Source organism: Clytia hemisphaerica, unplaced genomic scaffold (assembly GCF_902728285.1).
Source record: "Clytia hemisphaerica strain Z4C2 unplaced genomic scaffold, Clytia hemisphaerica genome assembly, whole genome shotgun sequence".
In the NCBI taxonomy this organism is placed as follows: domain Eukaryota; kingdom Metazoa; phylum Cnidaria; class Hydrozoa; order Leptothecata; family Clytiidae; genus Clytia; species Clytia hemisphaerica.
Window position 1 is genome coordinate 493,969 of NW_027103768.1, and position 16,371 is coordinate 510,339.

The following is a 16,371-nucleotide window of genomic DNA, read 5'->3' on the forward strand; positions in this document are numbered from 1 at the left end:
CTAGGTCATCACAGTAACCATAATATAGAAGAAAGAGCGGACGATGGGAAAATAACTGTTTCCTTGGAAACGGAAAGGAAAAGAAGAAAAGCTTGACAATGCGTCATCATTGTGCAAACAAATTTCTTCATCTTTATCCGATGGAAGAAGAAAAGAAAAAGACGATTCGATTGAATGCTCTATTGAAAGGAGGCGCAAAATCAAACGCAAATCAAAAATCCATTTACAGTATACACCTAAACCATCAATTATGTAAACCTATCCAAAATTCAATGAATCGAAAATCTGCGATACAAAATGATAGTACATCAGTGATTTCTTGCAATTTTAAAGCGAGCTGTTCAAAGGAAAGTGTGTCTTTGTGTTTTGATTTTTGATGAGCTTACCACGAAGATGACGAATAGTTCCAGCAATGTTCATTTCAAACGACAAGATTGCTTGCGACAGATCTTCAGGCAATCGAGACAAGGGGTTTGCTTCTACAGTCGTATGGAGTTGAAGAATACGAAACTAGTCAGAACCATATTAAGCGATATAGCTCGTATTTTACGAAATAAAGATGAACGATTCGGCAAAATCTACACTAAATGTACAGGCTTGACGACTTTTACTGTATTTTGGGAGATCAAGTTAGGTGAAGAAAACCCTTCGATGTATATACACCGCGGTGGAGTATCAGTGACCTCCATTGGGTTGGAAGCAGAGAGCGAAGAATTGTGGCGGGACGAGATCTCAAAACTCGAGGGCGTCAACTATCTCAACGCCAAAGCGGTCAACGTTCTTTTACATATGACCATGTCGAAGGTTTTGAAAGAATATTCGAAAAGTTGTGAATGGAAAGAACGGATGGAAGAAATGAACCTTCATTCTATCGGATTGGAAGAAGTGTGCAATTTGCATTTGTTCTTTGAAAATGAACTAAAGAGTAAGAAAAAGGAGCTCATTATCAAGTTAAGACCGACCATCAAACTCCAAGAGCATTGCAAACCATACGCGAAACAGTATTTCGGTGACAACATCACACATTTGATCGCACAACCTAAACACACATCGACCCGAATCCATCCCTCCTTGCAATGGACTTCGTCATACCATGAGCAAGAACTTGTCACCATGACAACCTTCCCCACCAAAATGACCATGGAATCATTTTATGGCGCTTTGCTGATGATCACTACTGATGACGTCATGAAACTTCTATCACGTGACATTGTGCTTCACGTTTACTTGGAGACCATTCACCATATGAACCGATGGCTTGATATGAACTTTAGTGGCGGGCAGCGTTTCGGTGAGTCAGACCAGGATGCAATGATGGACAACTTCTTTCAGAATTTACGACAGAAATTAGAAAGTCACTTTGTTCCGAATCACTTTAACCCTGAGATCAACCTGCTCGAGCTTCATGGAATCGACTACAACCAAACCATGCTGGTGATCAATAAACTGAAAGCCATACTGCGTGGCAACTGTGAATGTTGTATCGGATCATTACAAAAGACTCTTCATCAATTTCAAGACAAATCAAAGAAAGGAAGAAAGAAATGGTCTTCGGAACATTCCGGTCCGTAAAATACCACAATGGAAACTCATCCGGGTGGGAAATAGATTGTGACACTGAACTAATATTTAGCGAAGGAAATAGAATGTATTGCATAGATGTCTTGTCAAAACAAACAAACAAGGGTCGTGATGTTTATTAAAAAACCTGTAATAAGTAGAACGAAGTATGCTATATATAGTGAGTTAGCAATTGGCTTGTTTGCAGTACAACACTGTCTTTAATCCAGGAAATGACCTGCTTAAACGTTGTTTCAACATAGTAAGTGAAGTGCACTCCTTAAATGGACACTACAAATCTCATTGACTTAATGCTTAATGAAAGAGATTGCGATGCTGTAATTATAACAACATTAAGAGCTTAAAATATGTTTATGTATTTTGTTTGCGGCTTGATCGCCAACGAGGTATATTTTGTTCATAGGAGTGAAGCAACGGTTTTAATGATATCTCATTAATCAAAGATATTTCTTAAATCTTTATTTATGATATCCGATGGGATAATAATTGATGGTTGTCACAAGAGATGCTTATAGAAACACCATCATATCACAATTACAATCATTAAAATCAAAACCATTTTCCTCGTAGTAAAGTCCCTTATTTACGTCATCTAGCTGTATTTGACTTTGAAAGGGAAAATGCCTCTCGCAAGGTGGTAGTTAGGTGGTTTTGACAACAAAACTGATCCAAATAAATTTAACAAAATTGTACGGTTTGAATATAAGTCGCTAAATTGAAACTTTAATAGACATAAGTCAAGGAAATCGTGTTCATAAAAAAGTATTCATGCCTTACGGCTTATCTAAGGATGACACGAGACGCATTGAGACGTGAGAAAAGAAGGGGTGTGTTTTGAGAGAAAATATGTTGAAAGAGAATGACTTCCTATAACCTGTTTGTCTGTTACTTGTCAGCGTGTAATTGTATCCTTATAACGGTAATATAAAAAACAATACCAAAAGCAATTGGATATTATCTTTATATGGTAAGTTCTGTGTGAGGTTGTGACGAAAAGAAAGTCGACGGTTTGCAAGGTGTCTGTCGACACTAGTAATTGCTCATTAGTTGTATGGTCACAATGGTTAGTCTGTCTGGCGCTAGATCAGGTGCTCTGAAAAATTGTGTTTTCATTGTCTGAGTGTGATCAGGCTAGTTTTCTTCATTCTCTTTTATTGCAGTACATAGCATGAAAACTAAGCATACAGGTTTGAACTTCCTTGACTTAGAGCTGGTAAGAAAAAAATTACGAAATGAATCGCTTCTGTTGCAGAAATGAGAAAAAGCAGAAAGTAAAGAAGTAGAAAATAAAATGATGGATGTATGACACTCTTATGGTGACGTCATCATTATGAGAATTGGGTTGGATGCATCACGCGCCTTTCTTTCAACTTTTGATAATAATCGTCTTATCAAATGAAATCTGTTTTGATTTAGATCTTTCACATATTCAAAAAAAAGATTTCATTACAACACAAACAGCAGTATTGAATAAAAGAAAGAAGCCATCAAAAGAGGCAGGCATCTCTATTATTGAACGATCTCAATTGAACTGAACAGTCTTATTCATAATCAGGCGACAGGACGGAGAGTTTCATCCATCGTAAATACACTCACCAAGCGTGAGTGAGTGAGAGAGGTGAAAGAAAAATCCACTCCTTTACTTGTGAGCCATAAGACGGAAGTAGTGTCGAGTTTTGCGGTTCCATCCATAACAAAGTTTCCTCACTGGAAGGATTCGTTCAACGTTTGACATCGAGGAAAATTAAGAGGAGAAGTTCATTTGCTACTTTGTTGCTGACAAGGGAAGAGTGACGACACATAGCATAATTACTGTTAATGATCGAGTAATTAGAACGAACTAAAAGGTATTTAAACAAGCAGAAAAGAGAACATTCAAATTTTAATCATTCGTTGAGGGGTGACACTGAACAAACACGTCGGTCAACATGAGGAACAAATATGAACACGAAAATACTGAACCTATCTTCGCAAATAACGTTTTAGTTGAGAAGAGGGAAGAGAACCCTTTGAACGACTTGCAGAAGATTTTGAACGAAGTCGAAGAATGGAATTTGAAATACAACACACGAGATGAACGCAAGCTATACAAATTCACGGATATCGAACAATGTAGTCGCGTGAAAACCATCGATATTTCACTCAACGAATCGGGAGAGTTAGACATAGATAATTTACAGAACGAAATCAACAAATGTAAAGGTGGTTATATCAAAATACGAGTACCAAGTGATGTCGATTTGCGCGAAATTAATTTGAATACGACTGACTCGAACAATAATAACCAGGACGCTACAATGACCAAAACAAAGGATAGTGAAAAGACTATAGCTGAATACTTCGTTTGATTTTGGTTAACAGGCCCAATCACCTCTGAAGATAGTTTCATTTTCTTGGCTTCTGATCATCATGGTAAAGACAGAGTCAATGCAGAGTTGTTGCAACCTATGTAGATAATATTTTAAAGTTTTTAAATCACTAAGGACTGTATATATTTGTAAGACTATAAATACGTTGTAAAATAAAATGTTAAAATGAAAGATGATCTTAAAATTGATATATGAGACATTTTCTATTTTCATGGCCATAACAAGACAACAGCAGGGAAGGGAGTTGTTTACTTTAGGTTGAACTATCAGCAAAAAACATGGGACGGCTTGCTGTGAGGGGATTACTCTCACTCCAACACACTATAGGTGGTAAAAGGCTTCTTTTTGAAGGTTGAGACATTCGATGTTTAATGTGATGATCACATTAATCTCAAGGCAATACCTCACAAAAACTTCTACATTTAATTCTGTTAAGACTGTCATTTGTCAAGAAAATCACTTCTCTTATTTTAAACATTAAAACCTCAAAATAGAGCAACAAAAAGTAAATTAGGGAGTTTTTTGTCGATAATCAACTACCTTCATTTTTGCTCTGCCAAAACACTTGACTGTACTGAATCATTTAAAAAATACATGTTTTTTTTTATAAGCAAGTGTATGTCCCTTGGTCAGGCTCGTGTATGCTTAAGTTCTCAAAGCATCCAGGCATAGTTTATGCTTATTATATGCTTAAGAATCATGCTAATGATTCACCCCGAGCCAAGTTTTTAAATAAATTTTAGAAATTTTGTAAAAATTTGTTCAGATTTTGGGAGCAGTTGAATGTTAGTGAGCCGTGGAATGTCTTATTTTTTACTTGACCTCTACCAAACCTTTTTAAACAGATAAAAATGACCACTTGAAAAATATTTTAGGCTGACATATATGCTCATGTTATGCTTAGGAATTCTGCAAATCTGAGCCTTCGTATGCTTATAAGCGTTATGCTTATAAAAAAATTTGATCAGCAGTTTTGATAACGATTTTTGGAAATCACGATTATAAGTTATTGCTGATGTAGAATGAGAGTTGTGGGAAAATGACCAGATGACGAAAAACGAATGAATTGAATGTCTTTTCGTATGTATTTGTCACAATGACCTTTCACACAATGTACGTAGTAAAATGTAAAACCCATTTTTAATAAATTGTAAGGTATAAGCTCATCTGCTGATTCAAATTACAAGAGGGAACAACCTCTTTGCATTTATGTTTCAATGATACGTCAGAAAGCTGACAGTAACTATAACCGTCGCCTATTGACTTTTTAGTCATTTTTGAAAATCTCTCTATCGAGAAGAGCAGCACTACAAGTCATACGGTGAACCATCATAAATACTCAAACCAAAACCAAACCATTTCAGATGCATACTTCATGATGAAACATCACACATGACGAGCGGAAAGTCGGGATGTAATCGTTGGATTTCCAATGGTACTACACCCTATAAGTAAGAAAATAAAGTAAATGACAACAACAAATCCTCTATTTCATCTCCTTGAGCTGACTTACCAAATCACTGGACATAGGTGCTATTTTGTCAAAGAGCCATTATAAAATATAATATCGATAGAAGTTAAATTCGTGAGTCATTTTAACACCGAAAGACAAAAGGAAGAAGCGACAAGAAATTGAGTATCAAACCATTTCACTAATCTTCTTCCTTGTCTATAATCTGTCATTAAATCTCATGAAATCTCAAGACGTCATTCATTTCTTCAGATTTGATCACGAGGCGATAAAAAATCTCATTATATAAGGTGGTTAAAATAGTTGTATGGTTTATTTGGTTCTTCAGATTGTCTGTATGAAAATTGCTGCAAACCAAAAATGACTTTTTCATAACAAATTGTGCCATTATTGAAATCGAGTTGAAATGTCGTTAAGATAATCGTTTCATCATTATCATTATTATCATTTAAAAATAAGGATTGTTCAAAGAAATTCGTGGGTTTCAAGGCAACTGATTAAAAGTTGATGGCAACATCATTTCCATTTCTATAGCTTGAAAATTGAGAGGAAAAAAAATTAATGAAAAACCCGAAAATCTTAAAAATTAAACGTTATCAAAACTTTTTGCCGAAGTCTAAGTAAAAAAATGTAGATTTTCTCCTTTCTCCCTAAAATCCTTGAAAATGTTTACGTGGGACGAAATACATAAACTCTCTCTTAATATCTCTTGATATCGTGAATTTTTTAGAATTTTTTGAATAGAAAAATCCTTGAAATCGTTTTTAACATTCCCTTGGTAAATTATTTTTAATGTTTCGCACACCCTGAAATGCCTAGAGGTCAAATTTACATACAATTCTAATTTCTTAAAATTATTCCAACGTTTTCAAAAATGCACCTACAGCATTTTACACAAATTTTAGGGATTTAGACTTTCTAAATTAGGTCTCTCAGCTTTTGGTCTATTCTTAAAAGAAATTTAGCAATCTTAAGAATAGTGGGATGATGTAAAGTCAACTCGACAGACCTGTTTGGTAAGGTTTTTGGTGACTCTTCTCATCCATGGAGTTCCTTGTTGCGGAGTGACTTCTTCATAAAATTCTTCTGCTAAGTCCCCGTCTTCATCATAGTACATACGGCTGAAAATTGAAATTGAAATTTTATTTCAGCCTTAGTTAAAAGGTAGAGGTTTCAGTAGGTTAATTATAAAATAGCCATCGTTGAAAAATGTTTTTAGCCTATTTTCCCCCAAAAGTTTCAATTCGACTCATACAATTTAAAGAACAAAAGCGAGCATTGTCGAGAGTGCGAGATCAACAGGTATCTTTCTTTCACAATCAATAAAACATTTCAGAGGTATCTGACGTCAAAGCATTAGAGTTGAGAGTGGAAGGTAATTTTTACCTCGGTTTGCTGTCGACGAATGGAGATGCTTTTGGAGCAAGTTTTGAGTCATTCGATTGATCTTCATCGATCCCTAAGAACCATTTCACTCCACAAAATACTGATTTCAACCAACCCATTGTTGGTAACAAAATAACACCTGCATATAATATTTTTCTTTGAGAATATCTTACGTAATTTCTTCTTATGATAAGATATATTTTATGATTTTGATCGACAAATTTTTAAAATTTCTCTTAAGATTTTCTAAAAAAAATAATATTTCTGCATTGAGTATATTGAGAAGATTGTGAAGACATGAAACTTAGTTACTGTCATGCAAATCTTTGTATTTCCTGTTTTTACTGTGTTCTGTTAAAGAATCAATCCTTTTGCATTGGAAAGAGGAAGGATAAACTTAAATTTTGAGGGATTGTTTGTCAAATTTGGTCAACTAGATTAAAAGTTATCGATCTTGTTAAAACCGAACAGCCAAACTAATGAGAACTAAAAAATTTAACTTTTTAAATTCTCAGATTTAAAAAAAAACTATACACTTTGTCTGTATCCTTTTAATGCCATTATCAAGGCGGTTAAGCTGGGGCACAACAGTATTTCACGCAGCTGTAGAGAAAAGTTGCAACAGAGGGGCTGCAGAAAGAATCACAATAGAGGGATTTACAGAATACAGAATTATTCCATATAAACCGTATAATAAATCGAATGACTTAGATATTTGAAAATGGTTATTACTGCTGTTGGCCACTCTGTCAGGCATGAACGACATCAAGAATAAACCCATATGGTTTTGACGCGTTCTCTTTCACATATTGAACCGCTATAAATAAACACAAGTACAAAGTCTTAAATACAGCAAAATAACACAAGAATACAGTACAACTAAAAAAACTAAACTATAGAATACAAGGACAAAGTTAAGTAAGAAATAGATAAAAAAGATACAAATAAACACTTACTAAAACACTGTGGGCAAACACCTCTAACATTGCACGACAGCTCTAATACTTCTATTCTAACAAACACACAATACTGCTCACAATTTATTACATTCACAAATCACGACACAAATATTACGCATCTCACAAGGGACAGGACATTTACAATACACGCAATACACAGGGGGGGTCAACATCCAGATACCAGACCCATAGCCGGGTGGTGGTGTCTTTTTTTCCTTTAAAAGTCTGAAAAGTCAAGTTGGTATTGATGGGGGTGGGTCCCCCTTTTTTTAGAAAAAAGAGTTATCCTCAGTTGGTATTGATACCAAAATAGGGGGTGGGTATTCCTTTTTTTAAATAATATGATTCAGAAAGTTGGTATCCATATCAAAATGACAGCAAAACTTTCCTAATTTTTGCCCTTATAGCTAGAAAATACCCCGGATTCAATTGGATTTGTTTTAGCTCTTGAGTATAATGACTGTAAATGAGTAATAAGTTTAAATGACTTTGAAGTTTGTTTATTTTGGACTTTTTCGATATTTTCAAGTTTTATTTTTGATCAAGCCTGAAGCAAAGCATTTTTTCTGTGATAGCATTTGGTAATGAGTGAATCTATTCTGTTCTAAAATTATGTACTAATAATAGCTTCTCCTAGTTTTTGCACATCAATTATATTCAGATAATATTGATTCAGATTGATTTTGCTAGCTTCATTGGCTTTGTTTTTATTATATTGTCAGTTTTTAGTCATTTTCTATTTTAGCATATGACATTTTTTGTGTTGTGTTGAAGAAAGAGTATTTCAAAAATGAGTTTTTTTGAAGTTTCTCTTAGTACCCTGTTTGTGTGGGAGGGGGTGGGTTCCCTTTAAACAGCTTTAAACTCAAATTTGTCAGATTGGTATTGGTACTAAATTAGGGGGGTGGGTCCCATGATATTTTGTCAAATTCAAAAAGTCATGTTGGTATCGATACCAAATTAAGGGGGTGGGTCCCCCTTTTTTCTGAAAATTATGATTTTCAAGTTGGTATCGATACCAAAGTAAGGGGGTGGGTCCCCCCTTTTTCTGAAAATTATGATTTTCAAGTTGGTATCGATACCAATTTTGGGGTGGTGGTGTTAACTTAGCTCAAAAGGTCAAAAGTCAGGTTTTTAAATGTTGACCCCCCCCTGCGATACACAGAGACCCAATGCAAACAACAATTAGAATATCCTAATGACATAGGAATACAAATAAACTAGCAATAAAATACAAGCAAGAAACAAAATTACGTAAGCTATTTACAAAAACAAAGAAAAATACTGCCCCTAAGCCAGTAACAATGATATAAATGATAATTTTATGGATCTCTCCTGATAATTTCACAAAAACTCATCTAGAGGAAAAGAAGTTATGATTAAAAGGAGTTCTTTACCTACCATTTCTCTACTGGGTTTCCTTACTTAAATACGAGAACTGAAAGAAAATTGTTTGGACGCATGCGCAATCGACACTACTAAAACGGTGTATTCAAACAGCTACCTGGATTAATGGTAAATTCCGTAAGATTTCCGCAGGTTTTGGTGGTAATGTTTGGGCTTTAGATCAAGATTATTATAATGTGTTCCGTCGTACAAATGTCCGGTACAGGTTGGGAGCAGATTGATGGATTGAAATTGTATGATATCGCTGCCGGTTATGATGCACTTTACGGAATAACATCAGCCGGTCGTATCCTGAAATTCACAGGTAATTGAAAGTGCATTTATAACCTTGGATAATTCGCTATTCTTTAGGCATCACTGCAATGTCTTCTTCGACATCGCACCATAGACCAACAGCTAATCAGTGCGACACAAACAGCCATATAAACAAAACTCAACATTCTCACAAAAGTTGTCTTTTTGATTTCCCAAACATTCGTCTCAAGCGTTCCCTTCCACAATAATTTATGTAATTGCAATTGCGGTCAGTCCACAGTCGGCTTCAACATATACACGTGTTTTTATTTACGTGACCGAAGTGCCTACTAAAACAATCCGGGGGTAAATAGCGAAGCAACACAGCAGATTATTCGTAAGTATCTTTTGGCATTGACAATCAAATACAATATATTATACTATATTTCCTTAATTCAAAAATCAAAAATTCATTTTGCATTCGCGAAAAATAAAAAAAAAGAATAATAATTAATATTACATACTAAGAGCCCCCCCCTTTTACTCTCATTTAATTTCCAATCTCGGCACGTGCAAAACGCCCGTCCGCCCAATATCCACCCAATCAGCTTAAATTCACTTTAATTGTCCTTTGACATTCAAAAAAAGTATTTAAAAATTATGAATTTATAATAATTACAAAAAACAAAAAGTTTGATACTTCATTAGTGAAATATTCAATAAATTCCTGGTTTCAATTTTCAGTGGGCGTTCTTCTAGGGCTTCGTTTATCGCAATTTTTGCGTCACACAAACTTTCTCGGCTGCTCGTATAAATATACATTGCCAAATTTGGTTCTCCATTGTCGAGTCAGATCGATGGTGACGTCACCTAAGCATAAAAAAGAAAGGATTTCGTCAGTTTTATGCATATATTAATTTGCGAGATATTCTATTCGCCGCGCGAGCGCACTTTTCGTAGACTAGTCGGAGTACTTTCTTTTACTCGCGGGATTGATGGTAACTTTTCATCTTCGTTATTTTTAAAATGAAGCACAACCGAAAAAAAACGAAACTTCAGAAAGTTGCGTATTTCCAGTGAGTAAACGACTCTGACAATTAACAAAATTGATGATGATGATTTTTTTTCGGTCAGGCCAATGTCTCGTATTGGGGGTTCTAGTCTTGAGCCCAAAGCCTACGCAGGATTGCAGCGTTTGGGTAAACGAGACAAAACTCTAAAAAAGCTGGTGTTTTGACGTGCTTCCGTGCTCTCGAAATATCGCGGTTTGAGACGCACTGCTAATTGGTTGCAAGTGTCGTAAAATCAGTCAATATCCTAGGATACAGAACAGATAGTTTTTTCCAGGAGAAAGGGACCTCAAGAACAGATATTTCATACTTCCTAGCCAGCCGGTGGCTGCTCTCTTGACTTGTCTATTCACACTTTAAATCGATGATCGATTTTATCAATTACGACCGACTGGTATATATAGCTAGCTTGTTGAAACTCATGACTTACAATTACTTATACATACCGAATGATAATAGAATCTTCTCAAAAACAAAAGCTTTCTCGTTGTTTCTTCACAAATTTTCAGAAAAAGTTTCAGAAATTTGGTCGGCCATTTTGACGTGCGCGCGAACACTGTTCGATCCCGCGCGTTATTTATCCGATATATAAAATCGGAAAACTGTTAACCCGAAAAGTAACCCCGATGTCGAACAACTTTTTCCCGTCTCCCTCTTTTCCATGTGTGTAAAAATGGCAGCTTGAGAACATCAGACTTTATCATCCTTTCCTTAAAAAAAGACAACAAAAACTTGATACATTCGCAATAAAATGGTAAGAACAATATTTTCTAAGTTTGTTATCAATAGTTCTCATTCGTCACCTATTAAAATTTCGAACACAATCCTAACTAAAGTTTGTGCTTCCTCAAAACCACTTTTTTTTTTAATTGACCGTCTGACGACCCTGCCGGTGCACCTGACAGTCGGGTGTTTTGTCGGGTGCTGAAACTTCTAAATTTGCGAAAACACCCGACAAATAGTGCACCCGACAGTCGGGTGCTTAAAAAGAACCCGTTTTCTTCCGCCTTTAGAAATCGCCACCCGCCTGTTACATGTCGGGTGCTGTTAAGAGCGCCCAAGATATAGTACCCGAAAAAGTGCATCCGACTGTCGGGTGTTAAAATTTATAACTTCGAGCACCCGACAACAGCACCCGACTGTCGGGTGCACCTGGCAGGGTCGTACTGTCTGTGACCAAGCTTCCTTAGGCGATGGGAATTTGATGTTCTGTTTACCGTCGCGTTTCAAAAAATATTTGATGCGGCAAAATTTCATTATTCATTATTCCTACCTGGTGCTTCCAATCCCCAACAAAGTTTAATTCCACTGTGAAATCGAGCTGCTTTCACTTTCGGAATCAAAATGACATGCGCGAAAATTCATACGCGTTCAAGACGCGTCTAAAACGCGAATTTCTAAAACACCCTTGATGCCGCCCACTGCTTAAAAATGCCTGCCCCATTCGCGGACGTGATTGGAACCATGTTTTTTACTCGAGGCGCACATTTTGTTAGCGAAGATGTTATTTTTGATTCACTTTGAGTGTTTTGGATAGCTTGGCACAGGAAAAGAAGAAAATAATGAGTTTTTAAGAAATAATGAACTTTTTTGAGCGGCGGCTCAAGAGCATGCGGGCAGTCGACGGTAAACGGAACATCAAATTCCCATCGCCTTAAAATTGATTTTTGTCAATTTGAGGGTGCTGATATTTGGAATTCAAATGATGAAAAGCCTGCAGTTTGTGGGTATCTTGCGATTCTGGGGTCCCCAAGCAAAATCCCAAGGTCTGATAATATTTGCAGAATGGCATGGTGTCAGTTTCGGTTTTCGGAACTCTGCTGCTGTGCCAGTCTAGACTGAAACTCCTGTATATATATCATCAAGTTGACACAACACAACACAAGTCAAGTTGCAAGTCAACCTCATGCTTGTGTATGTATTCCAGGCTTTATTTACGTTACTGATAGAGACGCCAGAGAATACCCTGGTGTTGACTGATGCAAGTTCCCCCTCTGAGAGGGGGGGGGACTTCTCAAAACAAAACGTCATAAAAAATCTGACATTACAAAGTTACGCCACAAAGCAATGGCTTAAAAAAAGAAGAACAAATTAAATCTGATGGTTTTTTGTTTCAAATTACGGAATCTTTTGCATTTGAAAAACACACAATGCCAGGGTGTTATCTTGCACTATCAGTAAGCAGGAAAAGCTAGTAATACACAGGGAACAAGGTCCTGGAAAAGTCTCATTTTTTATTGCTTTAATTGAAGGGGAATTTGGAAAAGAGCAGAACCCTATTACAAAATTTTAAAACATCTGAAAAGACCCTAAGATTGGCTAAACACCTAATTTAAAGAAAGGAACTAAGGAAATATATATAATTTTAAAATTATTGAAATTTACTAAAGAAGCCTATAAGCCCATAGCCTTCAAATTTCAACCAGACAAAGTGAAAAAGTAAGTAAAATTTTTTATTTGTAAAATTGTAACAAACTAATTGAAATAATAAATCATTGCAACTCAAAATATCCTACATTTCTTTTATAAATCTTTGTTTGGATTTTGCCAACCCTTGTCTGAAAACTGAGTCTCAGGAATTGCTAATAAACTATTTCTCGTAATTTTGTCGAATTTTGATCATTTGTTTATTTTTTTCAGTCCCTATTTATTTCTTATTTTACGTCCTTCCATTCTATATTTATCATTAGCTAGGTCCAATATGCATTGTGCTTATTTGCCCTAAAAAGGTAACCTTCTGGGTACTGTGCTTGTTATCAGCAGCGCAGTGAACCTATCAAAGTCTTTTGTCAGTGCTATCCCTATATTGTGCTTTCGCCCTGCCACTAGCATAACTAGGAAATGATTCTTGGGAAATCCCTGCCTTTTTTCACAGTCAGTTTTAGAGAAGGGGTATTCATTGAGTGTTTTAATTAACATTCATCATTGTCATGATAGCACTTTGCACAGCTTTGCAAGGCTATTTGGGAGCATTCTGCCAGACTAGTATTAAAGTGATGTGAATAATCTTTTCAATTATAAATAATTTGTTAGAATTGAAACATGATCTGGAAGATGACAAGCTTACCAAGATTAGTGCACACTTAAACTGTATATGGGCTTTATATTATCTTTAAAGATCTTTTCCAAAGACCATGGCCTGCTGAACGCCCAGACCTTTCCCAGTTTGCTCTTTCCCAGTTTGATTTTTCTATTCTTCTAATTTTATTAACCTCGGATTGTTATAGAAACCTTTACTTCTCCATGGTCATGAGCGTTCAATCACGCAAATCAAATACAACAAAGAAGGGGATTTGTTATTTTCGTCTGCCAAAGACAATCGTCCTACAGTATGGTACAGTGTGAATGGAGAACGTCTAGGAACATACAATGGTCATGGTGGTGCTGTATGGTGTCTAGATCCACGCTGGGACTCCAAATATCTTCTCACCGGTTCGGCAGACAACTCTGCTAAACTGTGGGATATTGAAACTGGGACAGAGTTGAAAAGTTTAGGCACTGGCTCAGCTGTTCGTACATGTGGCTTCTCATACAGTGGAAAACAATTCTTTTATTCGACTGATAAAGCTATGGGACGTCAATGTGAAATATATTTTTACGATGTCAATAATGCATTGACAGGGGAAGGTAAGTATTCCATTTAAAACATGCATTAGTTGCTTAGCTTTCTTCTGATTAAGGAAAGAAATTGACGCCTAACATAACATATCTGAAACATCCCTTCCTTTAAAACCTTGGGAATCCAAAACATTTATCATAATCTCATATGTATTGGTTAAAGAATTTTGTATTAATTAACAAAATGTCAATGTAAATACCAAAATTTCTGCTTTTTATGCTATCTATTATAGAAAGTCGAAGCTTCTTGCATATTTTAACAGTTGTTTTTTGTGATATTTTAAAAATAGGAGGTGTATAAATAGGCGGATGCAATACTGTATAAACACTTCAGTATTGTTTTATCTTAAATGGTGGCCAAAGATCACTTTGTTTTTACTTTTTCTATCATTTGATTTTCAGGAAATCCCGATCCATATTTGGTGATTGAATCGAAAGATTCCAAAGTTACAGCAGCTTTATGGGGACCTTTAGATGAATATATTTTAACTGGTCATGACGATGGAACTATCACAAAATGGTGTTCAAAGGTTAGCAGGTCGTTCTTGGTTGCATACAGTCCTTCTAACGAATTCCTTTCCCACTGAAAGCCTTCTTACATCCCAACTTGAAAAATATCGTTTTGTCAAATGTTTCTGAAATTTTTTCCTTCTTTGGTCCTATTTCTTCTGTATAGGTTTTCTTTTTCCAAATTTTGACACTGAACAATTTTTTCGTATTATAAGATTCCAATCCATATTTTCTCATCAGACCGGTGACAAGATCAAAGCTGTAAAACCTCACTCAGAGAAAGTGAACGATATTCAAAAGAACGAAAACGAGATGATGTTTGTCACAGCTTCAAAAGACAACTACTCTAAACTTTTCGATACTGAAACTATGCAAGTATTGAAAGAATATAAGACTGAACGTCCTGTCAACTCGGCTGCTGTTTCCCCTATCCGTGACCAGGTGGGCATTCTTTTTTTTTCTTTTGTCACTTGAAATTTTGTTTGCTTTTGTACACAAGATCAAGCTAGATATATGAGGGGAATTCGGTTACCACAATTCAAGAGTTTTTACATTGTAAACACCCTGCGCTCATAACGAGTAATATGGTCATTAGCTGTCGATACACTTCCAACTTAAAAAAGCTTGACTTCCTACAATATTTCAGAGCGTTTCGTCGTTTTTAAAAATGTCAAGTTCGGGTGAGACTGGCGATTTCAGCCCTTCCACTTTATGTCATTGGCATTTTTGATTCTAGAGGGGTTTACTGCCTTCCAGGGTATATCCTAAGCCTTATTGAACCATTTTTTTGCATTTAATTTCTATCCTAGGTCCTCTCAAGTCTTAAGTCTAAAGCTCAAGAGTTAAAACTATACTTTCCATAAGTTAAAACACTTGCGGTTTTAAAATTTTCAAGGAATTCCCGTTTAATTCTAAATATTACGGCAAGACTTGTAGCTTTAAAGGAGTGAAACCTTTACCTTTTGGAAAGGTTAAGTGCGTTTTACCAGCAAACTCCTCATCTTTCGGCAGGTTGTACTTGGAGGAGGTCAAGAAGCAATGGAAGTCACCACAACTTCAGCAAGAGTTGGAAAATTCGATGCACGCTTCTTTCATATGATTTTCGAAGAGGAAATTGGAAGGGTCAAAGGTCATTTCGGACCAATCAACAGTTTAGCGTTTCATCCTGATGGAAAGAGTTACAGTAGTGGAGGGGAGGATGGCTACGTCAGAAATCACGTCTTCGATAAATCGTACTACGAATTCGATTTCGAATATTAAACATCAAACATTGTCAACACGCTGTCTATTTTTACGCTATGAATTATTATTTTTCATGCCGAATTTGTTTCAAATTATTAAATAGTTCTTTCTATTCACTCGCTGTTTCCTTTTTAATCACCGGTCAGATTGCCGAACTCGAAATTTCTAAAAAGTTAAATTTTTATTTCACGCAGCAACTTCTGTGAATAGAAAGAACAATTATTTATATAGGAAATTAATTTTAAAATGAAAAATAAGTGATAAAGGGCTGATGAAATACTTCTCACGTTTGACTTCATTTTTGGATAATCCTGACTGTCTACAATTGAAACTCCTTATCTTTGATTTGAACCTTATCACTTCAATGTTTCAACGACTTCAGCTTAACTTTGATTAATCCTAGAGAATTTAAAATACATTTTAAAGGAATGGTTCGGTAAAAAATTCATTTTTTTATTATCTGTCCTATTGGATTCTCCTTTTAAAACGCCACTCACTTTTGTATGCCTTTTAAACGAGACCTT

General features: G+C 35.7%; 2 protein-coding genes across 2 annotated transcripts; one reads left to right on the plus strand and one right to left on the minus strand.

The window, feature by feature from the left end:
- Positions 1-5,016: 5,016 nt before the first annotated feature.
- Positions 5,017-7,055, minus strand: LOC136805748 (tumor suppressor candidate 2-like). Its single transcript, XM_067062294.1, has 3 exons — positions 6,808-7,055; positions 6,431-6,542; positions 5,017-5,395 (listed from the first exon to the last, which is right to left on the minus strand). The coding sequence occupies exons 1-3, from the start codon at positions 6,924-6,926 to the stop codon at positions 5,324-5,326; spliced, it is 303 nt and encodes a 100-aa protein (XP_066918395.1). The 5' UTR covers positions 6,927-7,055; the 3' UTR covers positions 5,017-5,323.
- Positions 7,056-11,123: 4,068 nt separating this feature from the next.
- On the plus strand, positions 11,124-16,124 carry LOC136805739 (eukaryotic translation initiation factor 3 subunit I-like). Its single transcript, XM_067062285.1, has 5 exons — positions 11,124-11,231; positions 13,705-14,104; positions 14,498-14,625; positions 14,846-15,046; positions 15,617-16,124. Exons 1-5 carry the CDS (start codon positions 11,229-11,231, stop codon positions 15,863-15,865), a joined length of 981 nt encoding a protein of 326 aa, XP_066918386.1. The 5' UTR covers positions 11,124-11,228; the 3' UTR covers positions 15,866-16,124.
- Positions 16,125-16,371: the final 247 nt, after the last annotated feature.